A 27,092-nucleotide genomic window follows, 5' to 3' on the forward strand; every position below is an offset into this window, starting at 1 on the left:
ACAGTATCTCAGTTTGTTACTGTCACTAAGATTGGTCAAATTTGTTGCCATATCAAACTACAAACATTATTAATCTTAAATAAACAAGTTTCAACCACAACACGTCATCAGGTTTTGGACCTTGCCCACTTTTGTGTCAGGATGGGCTGCAGACTGACTCAGCAGAGATGGCTGCGGTCATGTTTTTACATGGATTAGTGTATTGTTGACTTACTACCACTAGATGGCACAAAAAAGTGACTACGAATGAGGAGACAGGTCCGAGTTAAGTAGAATGAAGTTTAAGGTGCAAACCCAAAATGTGATGTCCTCATATGAGGACACAGAGTCTCAGGAGGTTTAGTTTATCAGTGGTAAAAGACAGTTCCTCCAGGATGTTGCGATGTCGTGATTGTAGTGCTGCTTTATTCTCACTGGAACAAGTTGCCTTTAATTTTCAGTTTATTATATTAAAAAATAAAATTTAAAAATGCAACTGTTTTTGCAATTTTCACCTGCTCCTAAACATCGAAACATCGAAACACATCAGAACTGCTGTGAAATCAGGAATTTTCGGCTGCAACAATGCCAAAAACAGCCCGTGACATCCTGGAGAGACCGAGAAGACAAAGTCAAGCAGGAGAGACGGACAGATTTACCTCCAGCCTTTCTTCTTCAGGATGTTCCCCAGAGTCGTCTCTGCCCTGAGAGACAGACAGAGACTTCAGTCCTCTTTAGAGACACAAAACCTTCAAAATAAAAGCTGATGTTTGTTTCCATCCACTGTGTGAATATCACTACCATATATATTTCGAACCAAAATAAAAAACATATATATATATGAACAGCTGGTGGAGGAAGTACTTAAATGTTAAAGTAAAAATAGAAGTACCATAGTGTAGAAATACACTGCAGTCAAATTTCTACTTTTAAATGTTCTGTATGTAACTTTCAGTAAATCCTTGTAATTAGTGACCTCTCTCTCTCTGAGGCTGTTAAGTGTACTGCAGTCAGCATCCTGTTGATCGCACTCTGTAGCCCCGAGCAAAACCTGGGCATCGACCAAAGCAGTGGCAAACATGAGACTGACCGTGACTGACTGTCATCATGTTGACAGAATGCTGGAAAATAAAATACAATCATATTTTCACAATAATGTTATGTTTAAAGTTCCTATATTTCAGTTGGACCATTAGCTGTGTGAGACTAAACAGCTCACTGTTTGAAAACGACTCTATCAGCTGAAGTTACAAAGCAGCCAACGGCAGATCAATGTATTTCATGTCAGGTGCTTCCTGTTTTGTTGGGATTTCTTTTCAGCACTGTAGGGAACTGAAATTTTGATTTGGTGTACTGAATTTCATAGATTTACTGTTTACGTACATGCTGGGTCTAACCTGTGTAACTGCAGCAACAGAAAGTTTGCTGAGGTCTGTCTCCTCAAGCCAACGCTACCAAGTTTATGTAACAGAATCACAGCGTGTGTGAACTCTGTCTTGGTGGGTGCTGGTCGTATGTTGACATTAGCGGACTCCATTTCTTTACTAACCAGGGATTAACAAAATCCACCATTATCCATTTCTGTACCTGTACTTGGAATGGGTGGAGGTTAAACCAGAAGTGGGTGGGACATAAACAGGAAATAAGTGGGACCTAATCAGAAGCTGTTATTTAAAGCCTGAAATTGATACAGGCTTATCAGAAGATACTATATTTATTATTTATGAGAAAACTATTTATAGAACATTCTCTGATTTCACTTTGTTTTGAAATTACAACCTATTCACCTATTGGCAATAAAAGACGAATAATACACGTACAAAAGTTACATACAGAACCCACTGAATAAAAGTACATTTTACTTCCTGCATAAAGAGTACTGTCACTGTTGGTACTTTAAACATTCATATGAAAGAAAAACTTCATTGTTGTTGTTGTTCTCTGCTCAGAGTGTTGTGACTGATCTGGGAGCAGCTCCTGTTTGAAGTCTACATCACACTGAATGCTTTCAACATGTGTTTCATCTCACTGAGTGACGAAGAGGAGGAAGAGGAGGAAGAGTTTTCACTGTAGTGTCTCTGCCTCCCCTTTGACTCTCTTTTGTCTTTGTCCTGCCGAATGTCCATGTCCATTACAGACCATAATGTCTCCATGGTTACAAGGTCCTGACTGCTGAGTTAATTACAGAGGAGCTCATTGAAGGTTTCACCTCCTCCTGCCTGACCGAGACTCAAATGTTACACCTCAGACCAGGAGACTGACAGACAGACAAACAGACAGACAGACAGTTTGTACTGTACCTCCCTGAGGCGTAAACCTCTGCTGTGTCGAACAAGTTCACTCCACTGTCGTACGCCACTGTCATCACACTCTCCGCCATCTACACACACACACACACACACACACACACAGAGGCAGTAACCCACATTAATGTGAGCAGGAACCTCAGTGATGGTTATGTAACCGTTTGTTCATGCGTTGGTACCTCATCAGAGATCTGAGAGCCAAACGTCACCCATGTTCCTGTGAAGAGACGAAGAACATCACTGACTGACCCTGGTATATATATGTCGCTGTGTGTGTGTGTGTGTTTGTTTGTGTGTTTGTTTGTGTGTGTGTGTGTGTGTGTTCTCACCCAGTCCTAAGCACGACACTCTCAGCCCAGATTTACCAAGATTCCTGAAAAACAATCAAATCAATCAGTTAATTAATGAATCAATAAAAGTCAGTTTGACAACCGTACCGGGCCAGGGAAGTGTACTGTACTCAAGAACGGTACACTTGCACTCACACTCGCCAAATAATCTGGACTTTAGGGGGCAAACGTGATTGGGCACAGTACGATTGCCTAGTGTGAGTGCGCCCTAAGTATGCCAAAAGCCACACACAGGGAGAGAGGATGTGGGGAGGCTTCCAATGGGTAGCAACCAGTTTCTTCACAGCTGTAAGCCCAGCTAGTAGCGCTTGTTTTTTGAGCAGTGTGAAGTCCGTCTTCGGCAAATGATAAGTGTGGAGGGTGAGCAAGGAATGCTGATGTCAAGCACCTCAGAGAGATCAAAAACAACCATTCTCCAGTGTTTCATTGGACACAAAGAACAAGAAGTATCAGGAATAGTTTTCTCCGAAAGACAAAAGTATGTTGGACTAGACTTTGTCCCAGTCAAAGGTCGGATCCAAGTCAGGAACTTCAGTTCTCCACATGTTGTGCAATGCCAGGGGTCTACATCCCTGCCGTAATATAAATAGATACAGTTTGGAAAGTGGGTCTCTTTGAATTAGTTAAAAGTCTGGCAGCCGAGTTTTGACCAAGCTGGAGACAGGAAATGGCCGTTTGGCTGAGCCCTGAACACAGGGCATTAGAGTAATCCAGCGAGACGAGATGAAAGCATGGATGACTTTTTCAAGGTCCACTTTAGATAAAAAAAAAAAGTTTTACTTTTGCAGTGTTTCTAATTTGAAGAAAGCACGATTACTCGACCTTGATTATTTGTGTGTTGAAACAGAGTTCAGAGTCAAAGGTTCCCACGGTTCTTTTTAAAGACAGAGGTCAGCTTTGGGGGGCATCTCTGAGTCAGCGTGGGTTTCCTCCAGGTGCTCCAGCTTCCTCCCACAGTCCAAAGACATGCAGGTTAATTAATGACTCTAAATTGTCCGTAGGTGTGAATGTGAGTGTGAATGGTTGTCTGTCTCTATGTGTCAGCCCTGTGATAGTCTGGTGACCTGTCCAGGGTGAACCCTGGGATAGGCTCCACCCCCTGTGACCCCTAACAGGATAAGCAGTTACAGAAAATTAATGAATACATACACATACAGTAAACATACAGTATATAGTATGTTATATATAAGGACCCCACGGTCCACACAGGACCGGTGTCAGATCTTTCTCCAGCAGATATTACAACATGTTCAAAATGTAAAGAGTCAGACTTTACTCAGTGACACAAAAACAGATTCAATCTGCTTTCAAGGTTGCTTTTTTTTTTTTTTACTGGTGTTACTGTTGCTGTGGCGATGTGTTGGTGGAGGGAAGAAAGAACTTTAAACAAAAGCTACCTTGGCAACCAAGACATCACACTATGTAGTGCATGATGGGAGTTGTGGTTTCTGACCAATCACATCAGAGATGAACATATAGTTCTTTCTCTGACTAATGATCTGTCGACCAATCACACGTCAGCAGCAGCATGTGTGTGTGATTAGAGCAGCATCTAATGAAACCTCTGACTTTAATTAACACGGACTGTATATACTCATCTGGACCTTTAATCCTGCAGAGGTCACACAGATGGTGCACTGTGTACTGCAGTACATCAGGACACAAGTACACAGCGTTACAGTTAAAGTACTGCAGTACATCAGGACACAAGTACACAGCCTTACAGTTAAAGTACTGCAGTACATCAGGACACAAGTACACAGCGTTACAGTTAAAGTACTGCAGTACATCAGGACGCAGTACATCAGGACACAAGTACACAGCCTTACAGTTAAAGTACTGCAGTACATCAGGACACAAGTACACAGCGTTACAGTTAAAGTACTGCAGTACATCGAGACACAAGTACACAGCGTTACAGTTAAAGTACTGCAGTACATCAGGACACAAGTACACAGCGTTACAGTTAAAGTACTGCAGTACATCGAGACACAAGTACAAAGCATTACAGTTAAAGTCCATCAGAGCGTTTCTGTGTGAGAAACTGAGAGAGAAACAAAACGGCTTCGTTTTGACAGAGAAACTAAAAATACCAACAAAAGTCACTTTAACTGTTTATAGACATCAAAGACAGAGACTGAGAGACAGAAAGACTGAGAGACAGAAAGACAGTCACGTCACAGTTTAAGTATCAACACATCTGAGTTCACACTGCCAATATTTAATATTTCTCTCCAAATTATCAATATTCATGTGAGTGTTTGAGTCCAGGTCCAAGTCATTGATGCTCAGGTCCGAGTCAGGGCCGTCAAACTTCACTGCTTAGCTTAGCCTGAGTGTCAGACTGAAGCTCCCAGAACCTTCAGTCTGACATTGCCTCCACTGAGGGCGATTTACAAGGGGGAGGGAATTTGATTTTTCCCTAACCAATCAGTAGAGATCAACGACTCACCCAGAATCTGACGTCATTAGTATCCATGCCTCAGGGATGCTGAAAACAAGCGAGCATTGCCCGTTTAAAATGTCTCCATCGTCGTGCACGCCCAGCTGCATCGCCGTTAAATCCAGTTTAGTAGCTTCCTTAATTTGGTCCTTCATTAACGCGAGTAGTGGCGAAATACCTTGATAGCATCGTTAATGTGGTCTGTAGGATCTGTAGCGGTTGCCATTGTTGCTATCCTCATCAGTTACCCACTGGCGCACAGCTTGACATCAGCGTGGCGCTGATTGGCTAATCGGTAGACCCGCCCCCACCCCCGGCGTTCATTGGTCCGTCCATCGTTTGGACAAGATAAATTGCAAATTCATTGCAGTATGCCAGACCAGAGATGCAAGCCTACTCAGTTGAGTGGGCGGGGTCTATGGTCTGGAACCAGGCTATGCTTAGCTCCAAGTCATAGGTAGTCATGTCTGAGTCCAATCAAATCATCAATATTCATATGGAATCCCTATTATTGAGTGTTGTCATCAATATTCTTCTCAGAGTTTGAGTCCTTAGTTACCTTGAAATCTTTGACAATCAAGTCCAAGTTCAAGTTACTGATATTCAGAGACCAAGTTGTTAATATCCATGTCCAAGTCCAACCAAGTCATTCATTAGTCCTTGTCATCAATATATTCACCAGAGTTCAAGTTCTTAGTGTTCACGTCTGTCCAAGTCTTTCTTAATTATATCCAATTCCAAGTCATCAATCATCATGCCCATGTCACGAGTCCATGTTTAAGTCAATTCTTGAGTTATGGCCAAAAACATATTTTGTGAGGTCACACTGACCATGACCTTTGACCTTCGTCCACAAAATTGTAATCAGTTTATTCTTCAGTCCAAGTGAACGTATGTGTCAAATGTAAGGATATTACCCCACAGTGACCTTGATAGACATTGTTGCAGTGACCTTGACCTTTGACCCTTGACCCCCAAAATCCTATCAGATCATCCTCAAGTCCAAGTCAACTTTGGTGCCAAATTTGAAGACATTCCCTCAAGGCGTCCTTGAGATATCGTGTTTACGAGAATTGACACAGACAAGGTCACAGTGGCCTTGGCTTTTGACCACCAAAAACAAATGCATTGACGAGTCCAAGTGGACATTTGTGCCAAATTTGAAGACGTTCTTTGAGGTGTTCTTGAGATATTATGTTCACAAGGATGGGATGGATGTATGTACAAACAGACGTATATAGAGACAACCCAAAAACATAATGCTTCTGACCACAGCTATCTCTGGCACGGTGGCATAAAAATTATTATATACTGTAACAAATCGGCACATTAGGTGACATAAAAATAAAAATCTGCTATACAATAGATACAGCCCAGTGTGGATGGACAACAACTTCATAGCACATATAAAGTTGGAATATTCGTAAAGAGTTTACTCATAATAACTAACAACAGGACATGACAGTAGGAATAAAGTTTAGCCTAAATATTCAAAGGCAGGAAAAGTTCATAGAGCTCACAAAGGATCACACTCAGGAACATATGTACAAAGGCACTTATTAATTCATTCATTTAACCAGGTACATCCAGTTGAGATCAATGATCTCTTTTTTCAAGGGAGACCTGGCCGAGACAGCAGCATAAGAAAAAGTTACAGCAAAACAACAACACAATAAAAAACATAAAAGATGCACAGTAAGGTAGAAATATTAGAACACCTGCGCACAATGTCAAGACCCAACTTATCCATTCATCCTGGTACTTATGAGAGCTTTAAAATCAGACAGAGACCAATTCGCGTAGCTTTAACTCTTTTTGAAGACAACAAAACTAAGTCTTCAGATCTCAGACTGAAGCTACAGTCAGATCTCTGTTCAAATGAACAAATACCAGTCGCTGAGCCTACGGAAGGTCAAAGATGGCCGACCAGCCCTGGAATAAAGCGTACAGCGATGAGTGAGGGCTTTACAGTTAGTAACAAATCTCAGTGCTCTATGATATGCAGTATCTAACATGTGTAAACAATGCGCAGATGCATTCGTGTACAACAGATCACCATAATCCAGGACCAGTAGAAACGAAGCAGCAACCAGCCTTTTGTCAGCCTCAAAGGAGAAACAGGACTTGTTTCTGAAATAAAACTTCAGCCTCAGCTTTTTAAGAAGATTATCAACCCAATGTTTAAAAGACACACGAGTCATCAAGCCAGATATTGCCAATAAGTGACAACCTCTTACTTCTTTCCCTGAGCAGTCAATAATGATATTGTACACATGAAAGAGGGTGTATAAAAATACTTGTGTATTCACCCTCACAAGTTCAAAAGCATAACAACAATAAGATGCTGAGAGGAGGGTCTGATGTGAGAAAAACGTAATAAATCACCCTCAATGACACATGAAAAAAAAAAAACATGACCAAAAGACAATAATGTAAGAAGCCTGTCTTGGGTGTATCATCATTATTATTCCCTTCTGACTTCTTACATCCTTTTTGTCATATTGTCTTTAAATTTCATTGTACATTTTTAATTTTCTGTCACTTATCACTCTGTGCAGGTTTGTCACCGTATGTAATTTTTATTCCACTTCACTTATTTTTCATTTTGGATTGAACCTCTTTTTACTGTTGTGTGAATAGTCATAGTCATGTTAATCTGCAATTTCTATCAAGTGTTCTTTTTTTTCAAGTGGGCTATACCAGTATATCATGTGACCTGTATCACATGAACCCTTACATGAACTCTTAAATTGCACATCTGCTCTCATTGCATTTTACACCCTGATGAAGACTCTTTAGTTGAAACACGTTGGTTTGTCCATGAATCAGTAAAGGCAAATAAAGGCTTTTCATCTTTATGTGACTATTTGTCCTATACTTAAAGAGCACCTGATTTTTTTTTACAATTAACTACACACTGTGTTAACCCAGTGCAGCACTCCCTGTTTTTTCTTCATGAACCTTGATGACTTGGACTCGAAGGTGAAAATCAGTAGCTTGGACTCAGACTTGAGTGTCAATAGGCTGGACTTTGAGTTTCGAAGATCTCGACTTGTATTTAGACTTACATTTTGCTGACTTACACATGGACTCAGACATGACAATAGATGACTTGGGCTTTGATCTGAATGACTGTGACTTGGACTCAAGCATCAGTATCAGACTTGGGTTTGGCGCATGTGGATATTAAGAACTTAAACTTGAACCCTGACAAGTAAACTGATGACAAGGAATCATGAATATCAATGATTTGGTTGGACTTGGACTTGGACATTAAGAACATAGAATATTAGTGGCTTGGACTCAGACTTGAATGTGAAAGATTTTATACCTTGATGAAGACTCTAGTCAAAACACGCTGGTTTATCCATGAATCAATGAAGGATTTTTAACTATAATCAGAGAGCCTTGGATGCATTTTTAAACTTTCTGCCTGTACCACGGAATTCTACACTGAGTTACCTGGTTTTTATCCTTATCATCAAGGTTCATGATGATGACTTGATGTTCAAATTCATCAAAGTTCTTGTCAGAATTAAAGTCCAGGTCCTTAATATTCACATCCACAGCGTTGTCCATGTCACTGATATTCAGGTCACAGTCCACATAATTGTTACTGATATGTAGGTCCCAATACAACTTCAAATCTTCATGTTCATGTCCAAGTCCAGGGTATTAAAACTCAAGTACAAGTCAAAGTTATTGTTATTTATGTCTGGGTCCATGTTCAAGTCATCAGTGTTTAGGGATGAATACAAGTCCAGATCTTCAATGTTCATCTCCAAGTCCTAATTAATGATATTCAACATCGAGTCCAAGTCATCAATATGCAGGTCAGTTTCAAATTAACTGTCACTAATATTTATATTTAAATACAAATCCAAGTATTTAACATTTATGTCTAAGTCTAAGGTACTGACACTCAAGTCCAGGTTATTGATATTCAACTCAGAGTCCAAGTCATCAAGGTTCATGTCCGAGCCAAAGTCCTTGATTTTCTTGTCTGGGTACAAGTCAAAATCTTACATATATTATATGATCATAAAGTCCAAGTCTAGGCCCAAGCCAGTGAGAGGAGAGTCCGAGTCATCCATATGTATGTTACAGTCCAATCTAAAGTGTTTGATAGTTAGGTCCAAGGCCAAGTCATTAATATTCATGTCACAGTCCAAGATCAAGTCATCAATATTTAATCCAGGTCAATTTTGAATCATTGGGTCTGAAACCAGGTCATCAATATCACAGAGTCTCTTCAGACTGAGTATCAATATCTGAGTCATCAATATTCAAACTGTATCCATGTTTCTGGATCGAGTTTAAGAGACACATCAATCATCAATAAATAATCAATACCCTAGCGCTGATCAATGGCTCTGATCGGTTTGGTTAAACGGCTCAGATGTGGCAGTGTTCCACTCTGTTTCCCCGCTCGCACTCGAACAATGAGACCAACGGAAAACACACACAAACACAAACACAAACACACACACACACAACTGCAGCCATGTTCTGCTGTACATGTGAGGACCCTCATTAAAAATAATGCACTACCTAAACCCTCACCCTAAAATAACCCCCCAAACCTAACCTGAACCTGGTTCAAACCTGAACCTTAAAACCACCTCTGAACCTCAAACAGGTCTCTAAAGGTCTGTCCAAAAGGTGAAGACCAGACAAAATGTCCTCCCTTTCCAAAAGTGTCCTCGCAAGGTCTTAAACTCAAATAGGTCCTGACAAAAAAATACAGGTACACACACACACACACACACACACACACACACGCACACTGCACCTGTCTGGTCATGTGACGTCTCACCGTCTCACTCTCACTCTCTCTCACCTGTACTTCATGTTGCTATGACGACCAAGGGCTTCCTTCATATGGGCGTGGCCTAACAGGGTGGTCCTGTTGACCGGCTCCGCCCTGACCTTTGACTGACAGGTGGGGGCGCTGCTGGTGTTCATCGCAACCCGCCGCTCCTTCAGCGGGTGCTCGCTGGCCCCGCCGCCACCACTGCCGCCCCCGCCAACATTACACGCTATGGACACCTGCATCCTGGTCGCTACGGTAACAAGCCTTATGAGCTTTAAAGTCTCAAAACATTGTGTGGAAACCGCCGCTGCCGCCAAGGTCGCCGGTCACTATGGTGCTGATGGAAAGAATTCATGAGTGGGATGTTAACTTTGGGTGATCAATCAGCCAATCTGATCACACTACAGGACGACACATACACACACACAAACACACACTGCAACTTTCTGTTAGTCTCTATCATCCCATCGTCTGTCCGACACAGTCCCACAGCTGGAGGAGGAGGAGGGTGGTGGAGGTGATGAAGGTGATGATGAGGAGCGTCCGTCTGTCCACTGGAGAAAAAAAAAAACAGATGGAGGCAAGGCGACAAAGAGAAACGAGAGAAGTGAATCTCCACAATTTAAGCAAGCGTCCGTCCTCTGGACTCCACTGAGAGACACAGAGAGACACAGAGCCAGAGAGACAGAGGGAGGAGGAGGGAGCCCCTCCCCCTCCTGTCTCGGTCGGCTGCACACTGGGCAAGCGAGCATTTGACAGACAGAGAGAGAGAGAGAGAGAGAGAGAGAGAGAGAGAGCAGCTCTGAGTGTTACTGTGCAGGAAATACACATTAAAATGTAGGAAACACGTTACAGCCACGAGTTCATGTGACTTCAGTTATAATACTGTATTCAATCATAAGGTATCCACATTACTGCCTGCAAGGCTCAGTCTGGGGCAAGAAAACACACATGTGCTATGGTGGCCATGATGGGCCAAAACACAGGACAGGTGTGCAGAGACATCAACAGAGTGATGCAGGTCACTCAGGCTCCGTCCGCATGTATACACACAGTTCTTACAATAGACGTTTTTCCTCTCTGTTTCGTCCACATGACCTTCATTTTAAAAAATATTTGTTGATACGAGAACGCGAAACAACTCCAAATGCTCGCCAGGCCAGTAGGTGGTGATGAAGGATGTGTCAACATGTCAAATTCCAGAGAACAATGATGCAAAATCATTGTTTGTGGCTTTATCTCTTTTAAAAACGTGGGAAGAAAGCAATGAGCAGCTTAAAAAGAAATAACCCCAAAAATTAGCAAGATATTAATAAAGTACAAAAAAAGTCTGTGACGTCTGGGATCAGCATGCCATTCCAGGCCAGATGAGATATGTAATCCCTCCAGTGTGTTCTGGGTCTGCCCCGGGGCCTCCTACCAGTGGGACATGCCCGGAACACCTCTAACAGGAGGATCCTGATCAGATGCCCGAACCACCTCAACTGACCACTCTCAACATGAAGGAGCAGCAGCTCTACTTTGGGCTCCCTCCGGATGTCTGAGCTCCTTATACTAAGGCTGAGCCCAGCCACCCCACGGAGGAAACTCATTTCGGCCGCTTGTGTCCGAGATCTCATTCTTTCGGTCACTACCCACAGCTCATGACCATAGGTAAGGGTTGGGACGTAGATGGACCAGTAAATTGAAAGCTTCACCTTCCAGCTCAGCTCCCTCTTCACCATGATGGACCAGCGCAGCGTCTGCATCACTGCAGGCCAAAATCACAAGCAAGGTGACAAGGGACAACCTGGCGGAGGCCAACACCCTTCGAGAACATGTCTGACTTTACCACGGTTAAGTGGACACAGCTCTCCCTTTGGTCATACAGGGACTGGATGACTCATCTCACTGACCCTGGTACCTCGCAATCCCGCAGTACCCCCCACAAGACTCCCGAGGGATGCAGTCGTAAGTTTTCTCCAAGTCCACAAAGCGCATGTAGACTGGATGATCAAACTCGTATGACCCCTCCAGCAACCTTGCAGGAGTAAAGGGCTGGTGCAGTATTCCATGGCCAGGATGGAATCCGCATTGCTCCTCCTGAATCTGAAGTTCAACAATTGGTTGTAGCATCCTCTCTAGCACCCTGGAGTAAACCTTAACCGGGAGGCTGAGCAATGTGATACCCCGATAACTGGCGCACACCCTCTGGTCCTCTTTCTTGAAAATTGGGACCACCACCCTGGTCTGCCACTCTGCAGGCACTGTGCCCAGCTGCCATGCGACACTGAAAAGGTGTGTCAGCCAAGACAGCCTCACAGTGTCCAGAGCCTTCAGCATCTCAGGGCGAATCTCATCCACACCTGGCGCCTTGCCACTGGGGAGCTTTTTGACTACCTCAGCAACCTCTGCCAGGGATATGGGCGAGAGTTCTTCAAAGTGCTCTTTCCACCGCTCGACGATATCCCCAGTTTGTGTCAGCATTTCTCCTTTCCCTTCCTGAGGTGTCTAATGGTTTGCCAGCACTTCCTTGAGGCCAACTTAAAGTCCTTCTCCATAGCCCCCCTTTACTCCTCCCTCTTGCTTCGGTATCCGCCACAGTTGCAGCCCTTCTGGCGAACTGGTACTTGTCTGCTGCTTCAGGAGACCCCTGGGCCAGCCAGACCTGAAAGGCCTCCTTCTTCAGACTGACAACCTCTCTAACTGCTGGTGTCCACCTGCATGTTCTTAGGTTGCTGCCACGACAGGCACCGACAACCTTCTGACCACAGTGTTAGTGTTATTATGTGTTTAGATATATTAGTAATGTGTTTGTAGGTATTAGTAACATACTGTTATATTGTTCTGGTGGAGAGTGAGAGAATGAAGTAAAGTACCTCAGATGTGTACTTAAACACAGTACTTGATAATATGATACTAATGTTTCTCAGCTCTGTGGATGCTTCCTGCAGATCATGTGATGCTGAAGACAAGAGAAGAAGAAGAGTTTCAGACCCTCCCCCACTCCTCTTCCTCCTCTTCCTCTTCTTCTTCTCTCCATCATGTAGCACACAACATTAGAGCTGACCACAGTCTCAGTGATGCCTCAGGCTGAAGGTATGCTGTCACTAATGTGGATTACAGCAGTAGCTGCACACACACAGTCTCTGACTCTGACTTCTATTTCAACATCTCCACACATCCACTCTGCTTTTTTAGGCAGAAAATAAGTTTTAAATCTCTTTAGGTCTCAGCTTATTTTAGCCGTCGTCTTCCTGTCACCTGCCTTTGTTTTATCTGTCGCCTGATCTGCTTTGTCTGCACATTTTTAGGTCTACAACAGGTTTCAAACCTCGACTGAACTCATCTGGCTGAATACATATTTAAGGAGAAAAATAAGAAGAAGTTTTTCTGTTCCATTATTTCACCCGCTTAAAAAAGAAATGTCTAAAATAACTGTGTGTGCAAATTCAAATATATTGTGTTGGGGTGAAATGATTTAGAATCATCCTTTGTTCTCTGCAAAAATTATGTTCTTTATTCATCAAAACCTAAATTCAGAATCTCCACTGGAAATCTGTCATTTTAATGCTAAACAGACTCACGTCAGGACCGGAGCACAAACTTGTTTTATTATGGTCTCTATTGTTATTTACGGATCATCAAACCTCTAACGCAGAATCTGCGTCTCCTAAATGTCTCCATTGTGTCATCAGTTCAGCACTCTGATCAATAGGATCAATAGGATCAATATGTCCCTTTGTGCTGAGGTATAGACTAAAAACTAAAAATTGACTCGGTGAACACTGAGAGAACAATCGCCTGTTTATGTGAGAACATTCATCAGTTTGTTTACATATTGATCAGGTATTAGCTCCAGGTGCTGATCTCTCTCTCTCTCTCTCTCTCTCTCTCTCTCTCTCTCACACACACACACACACACACACACACGTACACACACAAAGACAAACACACTCTCTCTCTGCTCCCTGAGGACCAATCAGAGTTAAGATGCTACTATGACCTCACAGCCTGCTGTTATTATGAGAAGTACAATTAACAGGTACTAGTAATAATGAAGAAACAATGCTGGTAGTATTTTTTAGAAACTGTAGTGTTTTGTGTGGGTAGTTAAAGTAGTGCTACTACTGTATATTAATACTGTGTTTAAATATATGAATATTGTGTTTAAATGTATTAATATTGTGTTTATTAATATTGTACTACTAATGCAGTAGTAGTACTTTAAAATGCATTAGTAGTACATTAAAACACAGTATTAATGCATTAGTAGTACATTAATACTGTGTTTTAATGTACTACTAATGCATTTAAATGTACTACTACTGTCTTTGAATGTACATTGGACGTTTTAATACTGTACTGTTATGTTGTGCTGGTGGAGAGGGATGATGCTGATTCAGCTTTCGTTCTGCTCTGGAAAAAGATGAAGCGCACACACACACACACACACACACACACAGTTGATGAACGACAGGAGCAGACAGTCTTTTGCTACCATGACTCAGCAGCTTCAGGAGCCAATCAGAATCAGTGGAGCTAAGACTCAGTGCACCAGTCTGACCAGTACCAGCTGTGCTCCATTATAACCAGTATAACCAACACATCATTGTGGATGTGTGGCCATTAAAACAGGTTAAAACCAGAACCGCTCACATTACTCAGATTATATTTATTATATATTATATATACAAATATTATCATTAGAGATTATAAAACAATGGTTTGTTAATGATGTTAATTAACTAAACAATTAACTAAAATAAAGTGACATGAAGCTGTGTGTGTGTGTGTGTGTGTGTGTGTGTGTCCTATAGTAGGCACAATATCTCAGTGTCCTCTGGTGGTCAGTCAGTATCATTACATCACTGTTCACACACTGCTGTGAAAATCCAATTAGAGCTTCCAAACCAAACAAAGTACAACTAAACTACAACCGAAAGTACTGATCAAACTACTGCTGAAATCTATAAATCAAACTGAAACCAATATACACACCAAACTTCAGCCAAAAATATCAGCCAAACCACTGTAATATAGCTGAAATATATCCAAAATAAAACCCAAAATACAAGCCAAAGTACAGCTGAAATATAGTCAAAATACATCTGAAGCTGTATTAGACATTAATATAATGAATATGAACAATGGACAACAACTACATCCAATTATTATGTTGACATTTTGTTAAATAGTTAAGTGTTGTCACTGGTGGATGTTGGAAATATTTACAGATGATCTCACACACTTTAAGACACTGTAAAAAACACTTCTGAATGATAGACTAGTCTCACTGTGTCACCTTTCTCTCACCTGTATGGCATGCTGCTCTGCTCCATGGTGACATCACACTCCTTCAGGTAGATCTCCAGTCGTCGTCTCTCCATCAGCCTCCTCGCTGCCTCCAGGATCTGAGACGCCAGCAGAGATTCTTCTTTCTCCTTTGGTTCTTTCTTCCCATCAATCCTCTCTGGTTTCCCAGAATTCCCTCTGTTCACCTTTGGCTTTTTGTTGAACCCGTACAGCTCCTCCACCGAAAACTTCCCACCTTTTCCTCCTGCTGCCGTCGGCCCAACGGCAGCTCCCGCACCCGAAGCTCGGCCCGCAAACATGGCTGACACTAAGGAGGGAGATAAACGCAAAGGCTAATGCTAACAATAGAGACAAAAATATTAAGGCTAATGCCAATAGTGAAAGACAACAGAGGAGGCTAATGCTAATGATAGCAAACAGTGAGATAAACATGAAAAAAAAAGTGTTAGCAAAAGGCTAAAGCTAATGATTTTGTTTCCAGAAGTGTTCTCTTAAATTGACAAATAAAAACTTGCCAAAATGCAAACTAAACTACATTCAAAACACAGCTAAAACATAGCCAAAAATCAAAACCACAGCCAAAATAAAAACCACACTACAGCCAAAATATATCAAAATGCAAACTAAACTACAGCCAAAATAAAAACAAAATTACAACCCAAGTAAAGCCAAAATATAGCAAAAAAATGTAAACCAAACTACAGCAAAAAAATACAGCCAAAATAGCAACCAAACCTTAGCCAAGATATAGCAAAGATACAAACCAAACTAAAGTCAAAATAGTCAAACCACAGCAAAACAAGTTACAGCCAAATTACAAATTAACCTTTTTACATTAGCTGTATTAAAGAACGAACATAATTCAGAGTGACGCACAGTTAAAATCATAAAACAAAAAAGTAGTTCTGACCGCAGGTCATGTGATGTAATAAGAACCTGATACTGAACAAGTCTACGAGTCAATGAGTTACATTCAGTGACCTCACATTGTTTTGTCTGTGATATCTGAGCCTGGCAGATCCGTCACTGTTGGGGGTTCTGGTTAAGGAATAGGTGAAAGTTAACGGTACATTCTCTGTGTTTAACACCCATCAGCCCCTGCAGGAGGTTACACACAAACCAAACACCTTACCTTTTTAAAGATGTCTGTCGAATTCCTGTCGTCCACACTCTGTATACACCTGTCTGTCTGTCTGTCAGTTTGTTTTCAGCTATCTGTCCATCTTCATCTCTGTCTCCCTGCTGAGGGTCTGATATTATTAATCCTGTTGGTTTAATCCCACCAATCAGAACTCAGATATCATGTCTGTCTCTCTGTCTGTCTGTCTGTCTGTCTGTCTGTCTCCTGTTATTGCTGATAGACGGGCAGGATTAAAACCTGTGACTCCCAAATATCAAACTCTGTGTACAGATGTTAAATATGGCCTCTTGCCCGCATCCGAAATTAATCTAACCCTAATCTCTCTCTCTCTCTTTCTCTCTCTCTGAGAGATCCTGGTGGACAGCAGAGCACAACAATGTTTAATTTCATTAAATAAGTAACAGAGTGTGTATTACTAATCTGAATCTGAGGTGTAACTGAAGTTAACACATAAATGAAGTCGAGTAAAAAGTAAAGGTATAAAGTTGCAGAAAATTGAGGTATTCAAGTGAAGTACCTAAAAGACCAATACTGAAATAAACTTACTTACTTTACTGATAACAAATATGCAGTATATATACTGGAAAAGAATAATTGCTGTATTTTTTTTTTTAGATCAGCTGAGTCCTTTACACTGTGAGAACATCTTGCCTTGACAGGACATTTTTACATTGATATGATATTTTTACACTGTGAGAACTTTTTTTTTTTTTTTTACATTGATAGGACATTTCTGCATTATATGGACATTTCTGCATTGTGTGGACATTTCTGCATTGTGTGGACATTTTTACCTTGTAAGGACATTTCTCCATTAGGAGGAAATTACTGCATCATAAGTACTTTTGTGCATTGATAGGACATTTTTACATGGTGAGGACATTACTGCATTATGAGGACATTTCCACGTTGATAGGACTTTTTTACATGGTGAGGACATTACTGCATTATGAGCGCATTTTTACATTGTGAGGACATCACTATATTATGAGAACATTTCCAGAATGATAGGACTTTTTTACATTGTGAGGACATTACTGCATTATGAGCGCATTTCTGCATTGTGGGGGCCATTTTTACATTGTAAGGACATCTCTGCATTATGAGGACATCACTGCATTATAGGAACATTTCTGCTTCAATAGGACATCTTACATTGTGGAACATTTCTGCAGCATGAGAACATTTATGCATTGTGAGGACATTTCAGGAACATGAAGACTGCATCTGTGTCTCTGCACTGTGAGAATAATGTTGACATTGTGAGGACATGTATGCATTGATAGGACATTTACACATTACGACAACATTTTTAAATTGTGGAACATTTCTGCATTGTGAGGACATTCTTGTGCTGCAAGGGCATTTCTGAAGTGTAAGAAAATTTTTGTACTGAGAAGACATGTCTGGATTGTGGGGACATTTATGCATTGTGAGGACATTTTGACATTGTGAGGACATTTCTTCTGTCCCTCTCTCCTTCAGAGGTTCAGCTCTTTAAAAAGATGCATTATACCAGCGGGTGTCTCCTAAATCCAGTGAGAGTGTGAGACTGTGTGTGGCTGTGGGGATGCAGTATGTTTTTCAGTGGGATTAGAGATTATGCTACCACAGGGATTACACTGTCTCAACACACACACACACACACACACACACACACACACACACACAGATGTCTCTTCTGTCCAGATTGTCTCATCAATCAATCAGCTGTAATTTAATGACAGTCAGCTGATCACAGAACAGTTCACAGAAAATGGCTACTTTATTAAAGGTTACCAAAAATACTGCGATGGCATTATCTGTGTCTGTGAGCTGGTGCAGATGTTGGTGTGTGTGGTGATGCAGATGTTGGTGTGTGAGCTGATGCAGATGTTGGTGTGTGTGGTGATGCAGATGTTGGTGTGTGTGCTGACGAGTAATGAGTGTGTTAATCTGTTTGTTTCCGTGGGTTCAGCAGGTCACGCTGACCGCCGCTCTGTTATATTATTACCTAACATTTTAATTCTCAGCCGCTGGTCTAATGATGAGTTCAAATGTCCTCTGAAAATACGTCTCGTGTTATTTTAAGGTATGACGAGGAAAGAAATTGATGTCCTTTGATGTTATTAAACCTAAATGTAATAAAATGTGTTGTGTTCGTTCAACCCTCTGGAGCTGTTCATGAGGTGGATGCAGCATCAGCCTGGTAGAAAATTACTGACCAATCCCACAGGGAAATATACAACACCATCCATAAATAAACCTAACGCCCAGTCACTTCAAATACAAAACAAAGCATGGAAAAGAAACACAAACAAACAAACAACTCAACCTGACCAAAATGTTTTGAGTTCTTCTACCAATGCCAGCACCAACATTCCCAGTTAGGGAGAAGGTGAAAAATTCGGGTCCCCCAAATCACTAAATCTGCCCCTGAACAACACCTTAAAGTCACAGCTACTAACGGTCAGAAACACTGATGAAAGTTTTTAATTTCCAAATTGGCATCACATGCTTTGACAGAACCAACACAACGAAATACAAATAGAGCAAGTATTCATTTCCATATAGGTGTATCGATCAGTTGCTTTGACAGAACCACCTCGGTTATACAGAACAGCATTCATTTATTCAGCGAAAACATTGTACCATCTGTAACATAATTAGTGTTATTAGCAAGTGTAATAGTGGATTAATGTACTTCATGCACATTTCTGCCTTGTGGAGATATTTTTATATTGTGGAAAATTTCTCACTGTGTGGTATTTTTTACATTGAGAGGTCATTTTTACATTGTGAGGACATTTTAACATTGAGAGGTCATTTTTACATTGTGAGGACTTTTTTACATTGTGAGGACTTTTCTGCATTGTGAGGACATTTTTACATTGTGAGGACATTTTTACATTGTGAGGACTTTTCTGCATTGTGAGGACATTTTTACATTATGAGGACTTTTCTGCATTGTGAGGACATTTTTACATTGTGAGGACTTTTCTGCATTTTGGGGAAATTTTTACAATATGAGAACTTTTCTGCATTGTGAGGACATTTTTACATTGTGAGGACTTTTCTGCATTGTGAGGACATTTTTACATTATGAGGACTTTTCTGCATTGTGAGGACATTTTTACATTGTGAGGCCATTTTTAACATTGTGAGGACATGGTTACATTGTGGGGACAATTTTGCAATGAGAGAACATTTCTGCATTGTGGGGATACTTCTGCATTTTGAGGACATTTTTACATTGCAAGGACATGTTTACATTGTGAGGACATTTCTGCATTGTGGGGACAATTTTGGAATGAGAGGACATTTCTGCATTGTGAGGACGATTTTGGAATGAGAGGACATTTCTGCATTGTGAGGATACCTCTGCATTTTGATGACATGTTTCCATTGTAAGGTCATTTTTAAACTGTGAGGACATTTTTACATTTTGATGACTTTTCTGCATTGTGAGGACATCCCTACATTGTGGGGACAATTTTGGAATGAGAGGACTCTGTTTTTTGTATATTTGTACCTGTCTCTGAGTCTGAAGCACTGTCATGTCACTGTCTTATATCTTTGTCCTAAGTGTTGTCTGTGTGAAAGCAGCCGACTCACCTAACCAAACTGCAAACCAAATCTACCCTCGGGTACAAATAAAGTTACCTTACCTTTATTGTGAGGATACTTCTGCATTTTGAGGACATTGCTAAATTGTGAGGACAGTTTTACATTGTGAGGACAATTTCGCAATGAGAGGACATTTCTGCATTATAAGCACATTTTACATTGTGAAGATGATTGTGCAATGGAATTACTTTTACACATTGTGGGCACATTTTGCATTGTGAGGACATTTTTTTTTTACAATGCGAGGGCAATTTTGTAATGTGAGGATATTTCTGCACTGTGAACCTGACCATGGGCAGGTTTGGAAAGCAAGTTTTTTTTTTTTTTTTTTAAATGGATTTTTTTTTTTCCTTGGAAAATTTTTGGAAATTTTTTACAACAAATCTTCCAAACCTGAGACACATTTGGAAGACATTTGTTTTTGGGCAATTTTTATTTTCTTTAAAAAAAAAAAAAAAAAAAAAAAATCCTCTAAGAATTTTTGGTGTTTTTTCTTTTTCTTTAAAAGTTTCTGGGTTTTTGTTTTTTCCTTTAAAAAATTTGGCAGTTTTTATTTTTGGTAAAAAAAAAAAAAAAGTTCTCTCAAGAATTTTTGTTGATTTTTTTCTTTAAGTTTTGGTGTTTCTCTTTTTTTCCTTCAAAAACTTTTGATTTTTTTTTTTTGAAAGGTATGTTTTACTTAAAAATTGGTGGCAATAAATACAAAATACAACAATTTAAATTTGTATGCTCCTCCCTTAATTATACATAAAAAACATGTTCCACCACAGTGCTTAAAAAATAATTTGACACGGCTCGATATTTCATGGTCACATGACCATGCAAACAATGAGGCGTCATTATATTTATCAGGTTTTAAACACACCAGCTGTTACTGTGTCTCAGAGCTGAACACAATAAAGTTTGATAATGAAGAAAATAAAGACTTCCTGTTTGCACCAGCAGCAGGTGACCAGCAGGTGTCATCATGCTGACTGTGACAATAAACCATCAGACAGCAGAGATGAGTTCACACTCCTTTAATACAAACATCTTCACAATAAATACACCTTCACTATCAATGTGTGTGTGTGTTACAGTATTTGTGTTAGTGTGTGTGTGTGTGTGTGTGTGTGTGTGTGTGTGTGCGTGTGTGTGTGTAACAGCGTGTGTGTTTTTTAGGCGGCGCGGGGACTGTAGTATGGCAGAGCTCTGATGAAGGCGTCCAGTCGACTGCTGAACAGCTCGCTGTCCAAACTTTGACCCAACACACACACCGGGTTCTTCACTATGTACTCCACATACAGCTGAAAGACAGACGGACAGGAAGTTAAATGATATTTTAGTAATAAAAAGTTATCCTTCAAATCCTTCACAATAAAAGCCCTCCATCACACAGACTCCGGTTCACCATGTTCATACCAAACACTAATAATTTGGGTAAATAAATGACATGTAAATCAGGCACAGGCTGTGTCACAGTATTACCATATATGAGGGTATTTGAAAATCTCAATACCCAAAAAACACTCCTCTATTAAACTCATTGTATGCAGTGCACATCAGCTGCCACCAGAGGTCAGTCTTCAGTCTCTACTGATGGAGCATGCAGCTGAGGGTGGGGATGACGTTACAGGACTGTAAACAGCCGGGCAGCGACAGCAAAGAGCACATCTAACTCTGTGTAGTTAGAGCACTGTCATAACATCATATCGTATCGTGATTAAGGTACCGTGATAATTAACATTCACGTCAATAAACCACACAGCAGTTGCAATATCTTTCTGATATATATATATATATATATATATTTCTTTCTTTGTTGTTGTTTTTGCATATCATGCAACCCCCAAGGGGAACTGTAATAGTCCAGAGATATTAAAGGAACATTACACAGAGTTTAAAAGGATAAACGTGTCTTACGTTGCTGTATATGTGCTGCAGTGTCTCTCTGGCGTTGGGGACAGACAGGTCTGTGTTCATGACGAACCTCAGTCCACTGGGAGTCTCATAGTAGTGAAGACGATACTTGCTGGTCTGAAAGGACAAGAAGCCCTCCTTCCTGAGGACAGACAGGCTGCTAAGGACCACGACAGACAGACAGGCAGGCAGACAGACAGACAGACACAGACAGGTAGCTGTTGTGAAGGATACATGTCCAGAGGAGACATCTTACTGACGAATGAACGGATGGAGAACAGCATCCCATACATCAGCTTAAACTCCTGCGGACAGACAAACACACAGACATTTTAATTCCCACGGACTTTAGGGATTTACTTCTTTATTAAAGGTTCCTCTCACCTCCTCTTTGGGGATCCCTGCCTGCTTCTTACGGTTCCACTCGTTATAATACAGACAGCTGCCATTACGGTCAAATATGTACAAGTTATGGACCGTCATCTGAAATAAACACATACAATAAAGTAATGTATCAGAAAATACAGTTATTAACGTCATTTTACACGCATAACGTTATTCACACATTCAGACCAAATAAACAATTATCTGCCAATAATCAATACATCAAAAAGCACTAGGTGTTTCACATGTGTGCCGAATTGAACACGAGTCCCTCTTGAATCTATAACACCTTAAATTCATTTTCTATCTCATGTGTGTTTTTAGCTATTTGTTGTTAAATATCGGTGTTAAAATTACATATTTTTTAAACAGAGTCTGGTTGTCGGGTCGGTTCAAACGGCACAGAGCGGTTAGAAAATGGTCTGAAACTCTCAATATCTTTAAAACAAAAACACTTCACTGCAACATGTATAATAACTGATTCAAAGGCGACAGACTGCGATTAAACATGTTGAATTTTGTGTTTAATTTACGTTTACAGAGAAACTTTCCGAAGCAGCAGCGGTGTTTACCTTCTCTTCCTGTTTCCTGCCAAGCTCAGGACCCCGCTGCAGGGTGTCCGCTTACATGCCAGAACAAAAGTGCTTTTTGTGGAGTTTTATAAATTTATATTTGACATAAATGAACAAGATAAAAACACACAGTTAAATCTGACACGTTGTTTAATGATTTAGGTGCCTCTCTGATTTTGTTGGTGAGCCATACACAGCGATTAAAGTCCCGCCTCACAGTCACAGTTAGTACAAACACAGAGACAAGATGGCGGCAGCAGTATCCATGATGCCGTACTTCGGGCAGAAAATTTCTTCTAAAAACGACATGGTTCCGGACTGGACCAGCCAGGAAGTCAGCACCGGGGTGAGTGCACGCTATGTGGGATCGGACCGGAGCGGACCGGACCCGGTTCTGTTCCCGAGGAGAGTTTATAAAGTGTAAACAGCGGCTGAATGAGACAGCACTTCTTTCACTGAGCTAACGGCGGCTACTGCTAACTCTGGTTCACTGTGTGTTAAAGTTCGGATTAGAAGAAGAATAAACGGGCCGAACCGGACCGGATTCAGTCCCGGTGCTGGTTCTGAACTTGGAGCTGCTTATAGAAGTGACAGACCGGTGAATGTCCGAGATAAAGCCGGATGATCGGCTAACTGTATGTGTCCGATAATAGGCTCACCGGGTTAACGCAGCTTTAAACAGGTGTAGACAATAGTGTGGTGTCCGATAATGGATGCAGTAATGTTTCTGCCTGATTGATAACAGTAACATACAAATCTAATGTGTTAAACACCACCTGTCTGTCTGTCTGTCTCTCCACCCGTCTCTCTCTCTCTCTCTCTCTCTCTCTCTCTCTCTCTCTCTCTCTCCTGTCTGTCTGTCAGACCACCATCATGGCAGTGGAGTATGATGGAGGAGTGGTGATTGGTGCCGACTCTCGTACCACCACCGGGTAAGAGACACACAAAATATGGTGCTTGTATGATTCCACTGTGTGTAGTAAACACTCATCTAAACCTGTCTGTCTGTCTGTCTGTCTGTCTGTCTGTCAGAGCTTACATCGCCAACAGAGTAACGGACAAACTGACTCCGATCCACGACCGGATCTTCTGCTGCAGGTCAGTTTACTTCCTCCTCCAACAGTTCTGCTTCATGAAGTTGAAACACTGGGATGAGTTTTTAGCACCAGAACAGAGGAACCGGTGAGGGTCTTTGTAAGGACCCTTAAAGAACACAGGAACATTTCAGGATCTTTGTAAGGACCCTTAAAGAACACAGGAACATTTCAGGATCTTTGTAAGGACACTTTAAGAACATGGGAACCTTTCACGGTCTTTGTAAGGACCCTTAAAGAACATGGGAACCTTTCACGGTCTTTGTAAGGACCCTTAAAGAACACAGGAACCTTTCAGGGTCTTTGTGGGGACCCTTAAAGAACACAGGAACCAGTGAGGGTCTGTGTAGGGATGCTTAAAGAACAAAAGAACCTTTCAGGGTCTTTGTAGGGACCCTTAAAGAACACAGGAACATTTCAGTATCTTTGTAGGGACGCTTAAAGTACACAGGAACCTTTCGGGGTCATTGTTTCAAAGCATTATGGGGGATATCGAGGAACTGTAAAGGAACCCAGGAACCTTTTTTGGAAGCTTGGAACTTGTGGTAATCTATCTCAGAGCTTTTCAGAAACTTTTTATAGAATCTCTTTGAAAGTCAGGAACCTTTTCAAACTCGCAGAATGCTCTTAATGGAACTTTTAAGGAATTTTGTTGGATCCCAAGAACATGTTTGTTAGCCTAGAAGCATTTTATAAAAAGCTCAAAACATTTTGGTGACCATTTAAGAATTGTAAAGGAACAAAGGAACCTTTTTTGGATGCCCAGAAACATCTGTGATTTTTTTTTCAGCAGCTCCCCAGGAACACATTACCTTTTTACAAACTTTTATGAAATTCAGGAACCTTTTTGGAGAGCCGAAGCCATTTTTTAATGACGTTTACAGGAATCTGGGAAGAACTTTGTAGGACCCTCAAGAACATATTCAGGCGCGTAGAACCTTTCTATGAAAAGCTCAAACCATTTTAGCAGCCATCCAAGAACTGTAACAGACACTAAGTTCCTGCGGAACACAGAACCTTTTTATGGAGACTTTTCAAAATTCAGGATTTTTTTCAGAAGGTCAGAACCATTGATGACATTTCAGGAACAGGAAATCCAGAATGTTTTGTTGAGTAACCTTTTTATAAAAAGCTCAAAACATTTTCGGGGTCATCTATGAAATATAAAATAATTCAGGAACCCTTTTTAGAACCCAAAAGCTGTTAGCTGCTTTTTAGGAAACACAGAGCAATTTATAGAAACATGTTAAGACTTAAACAGGATCTCTTTTGGTAAGTCAGAACCATTTTACATAATGCTTTTAGGAACTGGGGAACCTTAGCCGGAACTTCTTATCTATGGTAAGGAACTTTGTAGGACTCAGGGATATTTTTGGAACCACAGAACCTTTCTGTAAAAGAGTTCAAAACATTTTAGGGGGTCATATAAAACTTGTCAAGGAACTCAGGAACCTTTTTTGAAATCCAATAACCTTTTGGAAGTCTATCTAGGAGCCCCTCAGGAACACGTAAGCTTTTTAGAGACACGTTTCGAAACTTCAGGAACTCATTTGGAGGACCAGAACCATTGTATGACGTCTTTTGAGACCTGGGAATCCAGATTCTTTTTAAAGTAACCTTGTAGGGCCCCAAGAACTTTTTTTTTTTCTGAAGCCTAGAACTTTTTTATAAAAAGATCAAAACATTTTAGGTGCCATCTAAGAACTGGAAGAAACCCAGGAACTAGACCTTGTTTGTAGGAGCTTTTTTAGAGAACGCATAGCATTTTAGAGAAACATCAAAGACTTAACCAGGAACTCTTGAGGCGCCCGGGAACTTTTTGAAAACTGAGAACCATTTTATATGATGTTTCTAGGAACCCAGGAACCTTAGCTGGAACCTAGAACTTTTTGAAAGGAATTATTAGGACTGGGGGACGTATTTGGAAGCGTAGAGCCTTTTTATAAATAGCTGAAAATATTTCAGGGGCCATCTAAGAACTGTAAAGGAACCATTTTGAACCTAGAACCTGTTTAAAGGAGTTTCTTTAGGAACCTTTTTCATGCTGTTCTGTTGTAGGTCTGGATCAGCTGCTGACACTCAGGCCATCGCTGACGTGGTCACCTACCAGCTGGGCTTCCACAGGTAACACACACTCACATACAGTTTGATTGACAGCGTCAGCGTCCAGTCAGCTGTTGGTAATGTTCACCTGTCTCTGTGTGGTCCCGCCCCCCAGCATCGAGCTGGATGAGCCCCCATTGGTGGAAACGGCTGCCAATCTGTTCAGAGCCAGCTGCTACCGCTACAGAGAGGAGCTGACTGCTGGGATCCTGGTGGCAGGCTGGGACCGCAGGAAGGGGGGGCAGGTACGACTGCAGTGCACACAGTACATGTACACACTCTGAGTGCCACTGATGCTCACCTGTCTAACTGCTCACCTGTCTGTGTCCTCAGGTGTACAGTGTTCCCATTGGTGGCATGCTGGTGAGGCAGCCGGTGTCGGTGGGCGGGAGCGGCAGCTCCTACATCTACGGTTTTATGGACTCCAACTACAAACCAGGACTGACCAAAGACCAGTGTCTGGAGATCACTGCTGCAGGTACACACTGTTTGCAAGGCATGCTGGGAGCTGGGGTCCACTGCAGGACTGCTGCTTAGTTACATCTGTCTGACTCTGTTTTCTACCTGTCTCACACCTCTCTCTCTGTCTGTCTCAGCTCTGTCTCTGGCGATGGAGAGAGACGGGTCCAGCGGAGGTGTGATCAGACTGGCGAGTATCTCCGAGGAGGGAGTGGAGAGACAGGTCATACTGGGAAACCAGCTGCCTTCATTCTCCACACACTAAACACACGCACACACAAACACACACAGTGCTGTGTTAACCAATGTTAATGTTCATTTTGTGCTGTTAATAAAGTTTTCAATCTGTGTTTTTTGTCATCCTGTTCTTCTTTTAATAAGAAGGGTACTGTGGGACCAGGATTAACCTTAGCTTAGCATAAAGACTGGAAGCAGAGAGAACTGCTAGTTTAGCTTAGCATAAAAATTGGAAGCAGGGGGAAACTGTTAGCCTAGCCTAGCTTAGCATAAAGATTGGAAGCAGGGGGAAACTGTTAGCCTAGCTTAGCATAAAGACTGAAATCAAAGGGAAACTTGTAGACTAGCTGAGCATAAAGACTGGAAGTAAAGGAAAACTGTTAGCCTAGCTTAGCACAAAGACTGATCAGT

At 41.3% G+C, this 27,092-nt stretch overlaps 3 protein-coding genes across 5 annotated transcripts in view; 1 reads left to right on the plus strand and 2 right to left on the minus strand.

Annotated features, from left to right (window-relative positions):
* Nucleotides 1-15,485, minus strand: part of LOC117272769 (voltage-gated potassium channel subunit beta-3-like) — a 30,215-nt gene extending 14,730 nt beyond the window's left edge. Inside the window, exons 1-5 of one of the 2 annotated variants that reach the window (XM_078164287.1) lie at nucleotides 15,187-15,485; nucleotides 2,615-2,658; nucleotides 2,465-2,502; nucleotides 2,280-2,359; nucleotides 639-683 (exon numbers count right to left, since the gene is read on the minus strand). In XM_078164287.1, coding sequence (XP_078020413.1) covers nucleotides 639-683; nucleotides 2,280-2,359; nucleotides 2,465-2,502; nucleotides 2,615-2,658; nucleotides 15,187-15,485 — 506 coding nt within the window. Of the gene's footprint in view, nucleotides 1-638; nucleotides 684-2,279; nucleotides 2,360-2,464; nucleotides 2,503-2,614; nucleotides 2,659-9,918; nucleotides 10,553-15,186 lie in introns of those variants that run through there. The other variant, XM_033651814.2, reaches the window with a different exon arrangement.
* Nucleotides 15,486-20,937: 5,452 nt separating this feature from the next.
* Nucleotides 20,938-22,933, minus strand: trappc1 (trafficking protein particle complex subunit 1). Of its 2 annotated transcripts, none has more exons than XM_033610340.2 (5): nucleotides 22,789-22,933; nucleotides 22,217-22,315; nucleotides 22,067-22,137; nucleotides 21,836-21,974; nucleotides 20,938-21,219 (listed from the first exon to the last, which is right to left on the minus strand). In XM_033610340.2, the coding sequence occupies exons 2-5, from the start codon at nucleotides 22,313-22,315 to the stop codon at nucleotides 21,091-21,093; spliced, it is 438 nt and encodes a 145-aa protein (XP_033466231.1). In that variant the 5' UTR covers nucleotides 22,789-22,933; the 3' UTR covers nucleotides 20,938-21,090. The 2 variants fall into 2 exon arrangements, with proteins under 2 accessions (XP_033466231.1, XP_033466232.1); XM_033610341.2 differs by having other exon boundaries at nucleotides 22,750-22,800.
* A 50-nt stretch (nucleotides 22,934-22,983) lies between these two features.
* Nucleotides 22,984-26,793, plus strand: psmb6 (proteasome 20S subunit beta 6). Its single transcript, XM_033610339.2, has 7 exons — nucleotides 22,984-23,134; nucleotides 23,653-23,720; nucleotides 23,821-23,886; nucleotides 25,941-26,006; nucleotides 26,101-26,230; nucleotides 26,319-26,463; nucleotides 26,582-26,793. The coding sequence occupies exons 1-7, from the start codon at nucleotides 23,036-23,038 to the stop codon at nucleotides 26,707-26,709; spliced, it is 702 nt and encodes a 233-aa protein (XP_033466230.1). The 5' UTR covers nucleotides 22,984-23,035; the 3' UTR covers nucleotides 26,710-26,793.
* The last annotated feature ends 299 nt before the right edge of the window (nucleotides 26,794-27,092 follow it).

This window comes from Epinephelus lanceolatus, chromosome 22, assembly GCF_041903045.1.
Source record: "Epinephelus lanceolatus isolate andai-2023 chromosome 22, ASM4190304v1, whole genome shotgun sequence".
NCBI classification, from domain to species: domain Eukaryota; kingdom Metazoa; phylum Chordata; class Actinopteri; order Perciformes; family Serranidae; genus Epinephelus; species Epinephelus lanceolatus.

Coding starts and splice junctions, on each gene's coding strand:
- trappc1 (XM_033610340.2), bottom strand. CDS start 22,315: ATGACGGTCCATAACTTGTACATATTTGACCGTAATGGCAGCTGTCTG. Junction 22,138..22,216: donor CAGGGATCCCCAAAGAGGAG/GTGAGAGGAACC, acceptor GTCTGTCCGCAG/GAGTTTAAGCTGATGTATGG. Junction 21,975..22,066: donor AAGATGTCTCCTCTGGACAT/GTATCCTTCACA, acceptor GTCTGTCCTCAG/GAAGGAGGGCTTCTTGTCCT.
- psmb6 (XM_033610339.2), top strand. CDS start 23,036: ATGGCGGCAGCAGTATCCATGATGCCGTACTTCGGGCAGAAAATTTCT. Junction 23,721..23,820: donor GACTCTCGTACCACCACCGG/GTAAGAGACACA, acceptor TCTGTCTGTCAG/AGCTTACATCGCCAACAGAG. Junction 26,464..26,581: donor TCTGGAGATCACTGCTGCAG/GTACACACTGTT, acceptor TGTCTGTCTCAG/CTCTGTCTCTGGCGATGGAG.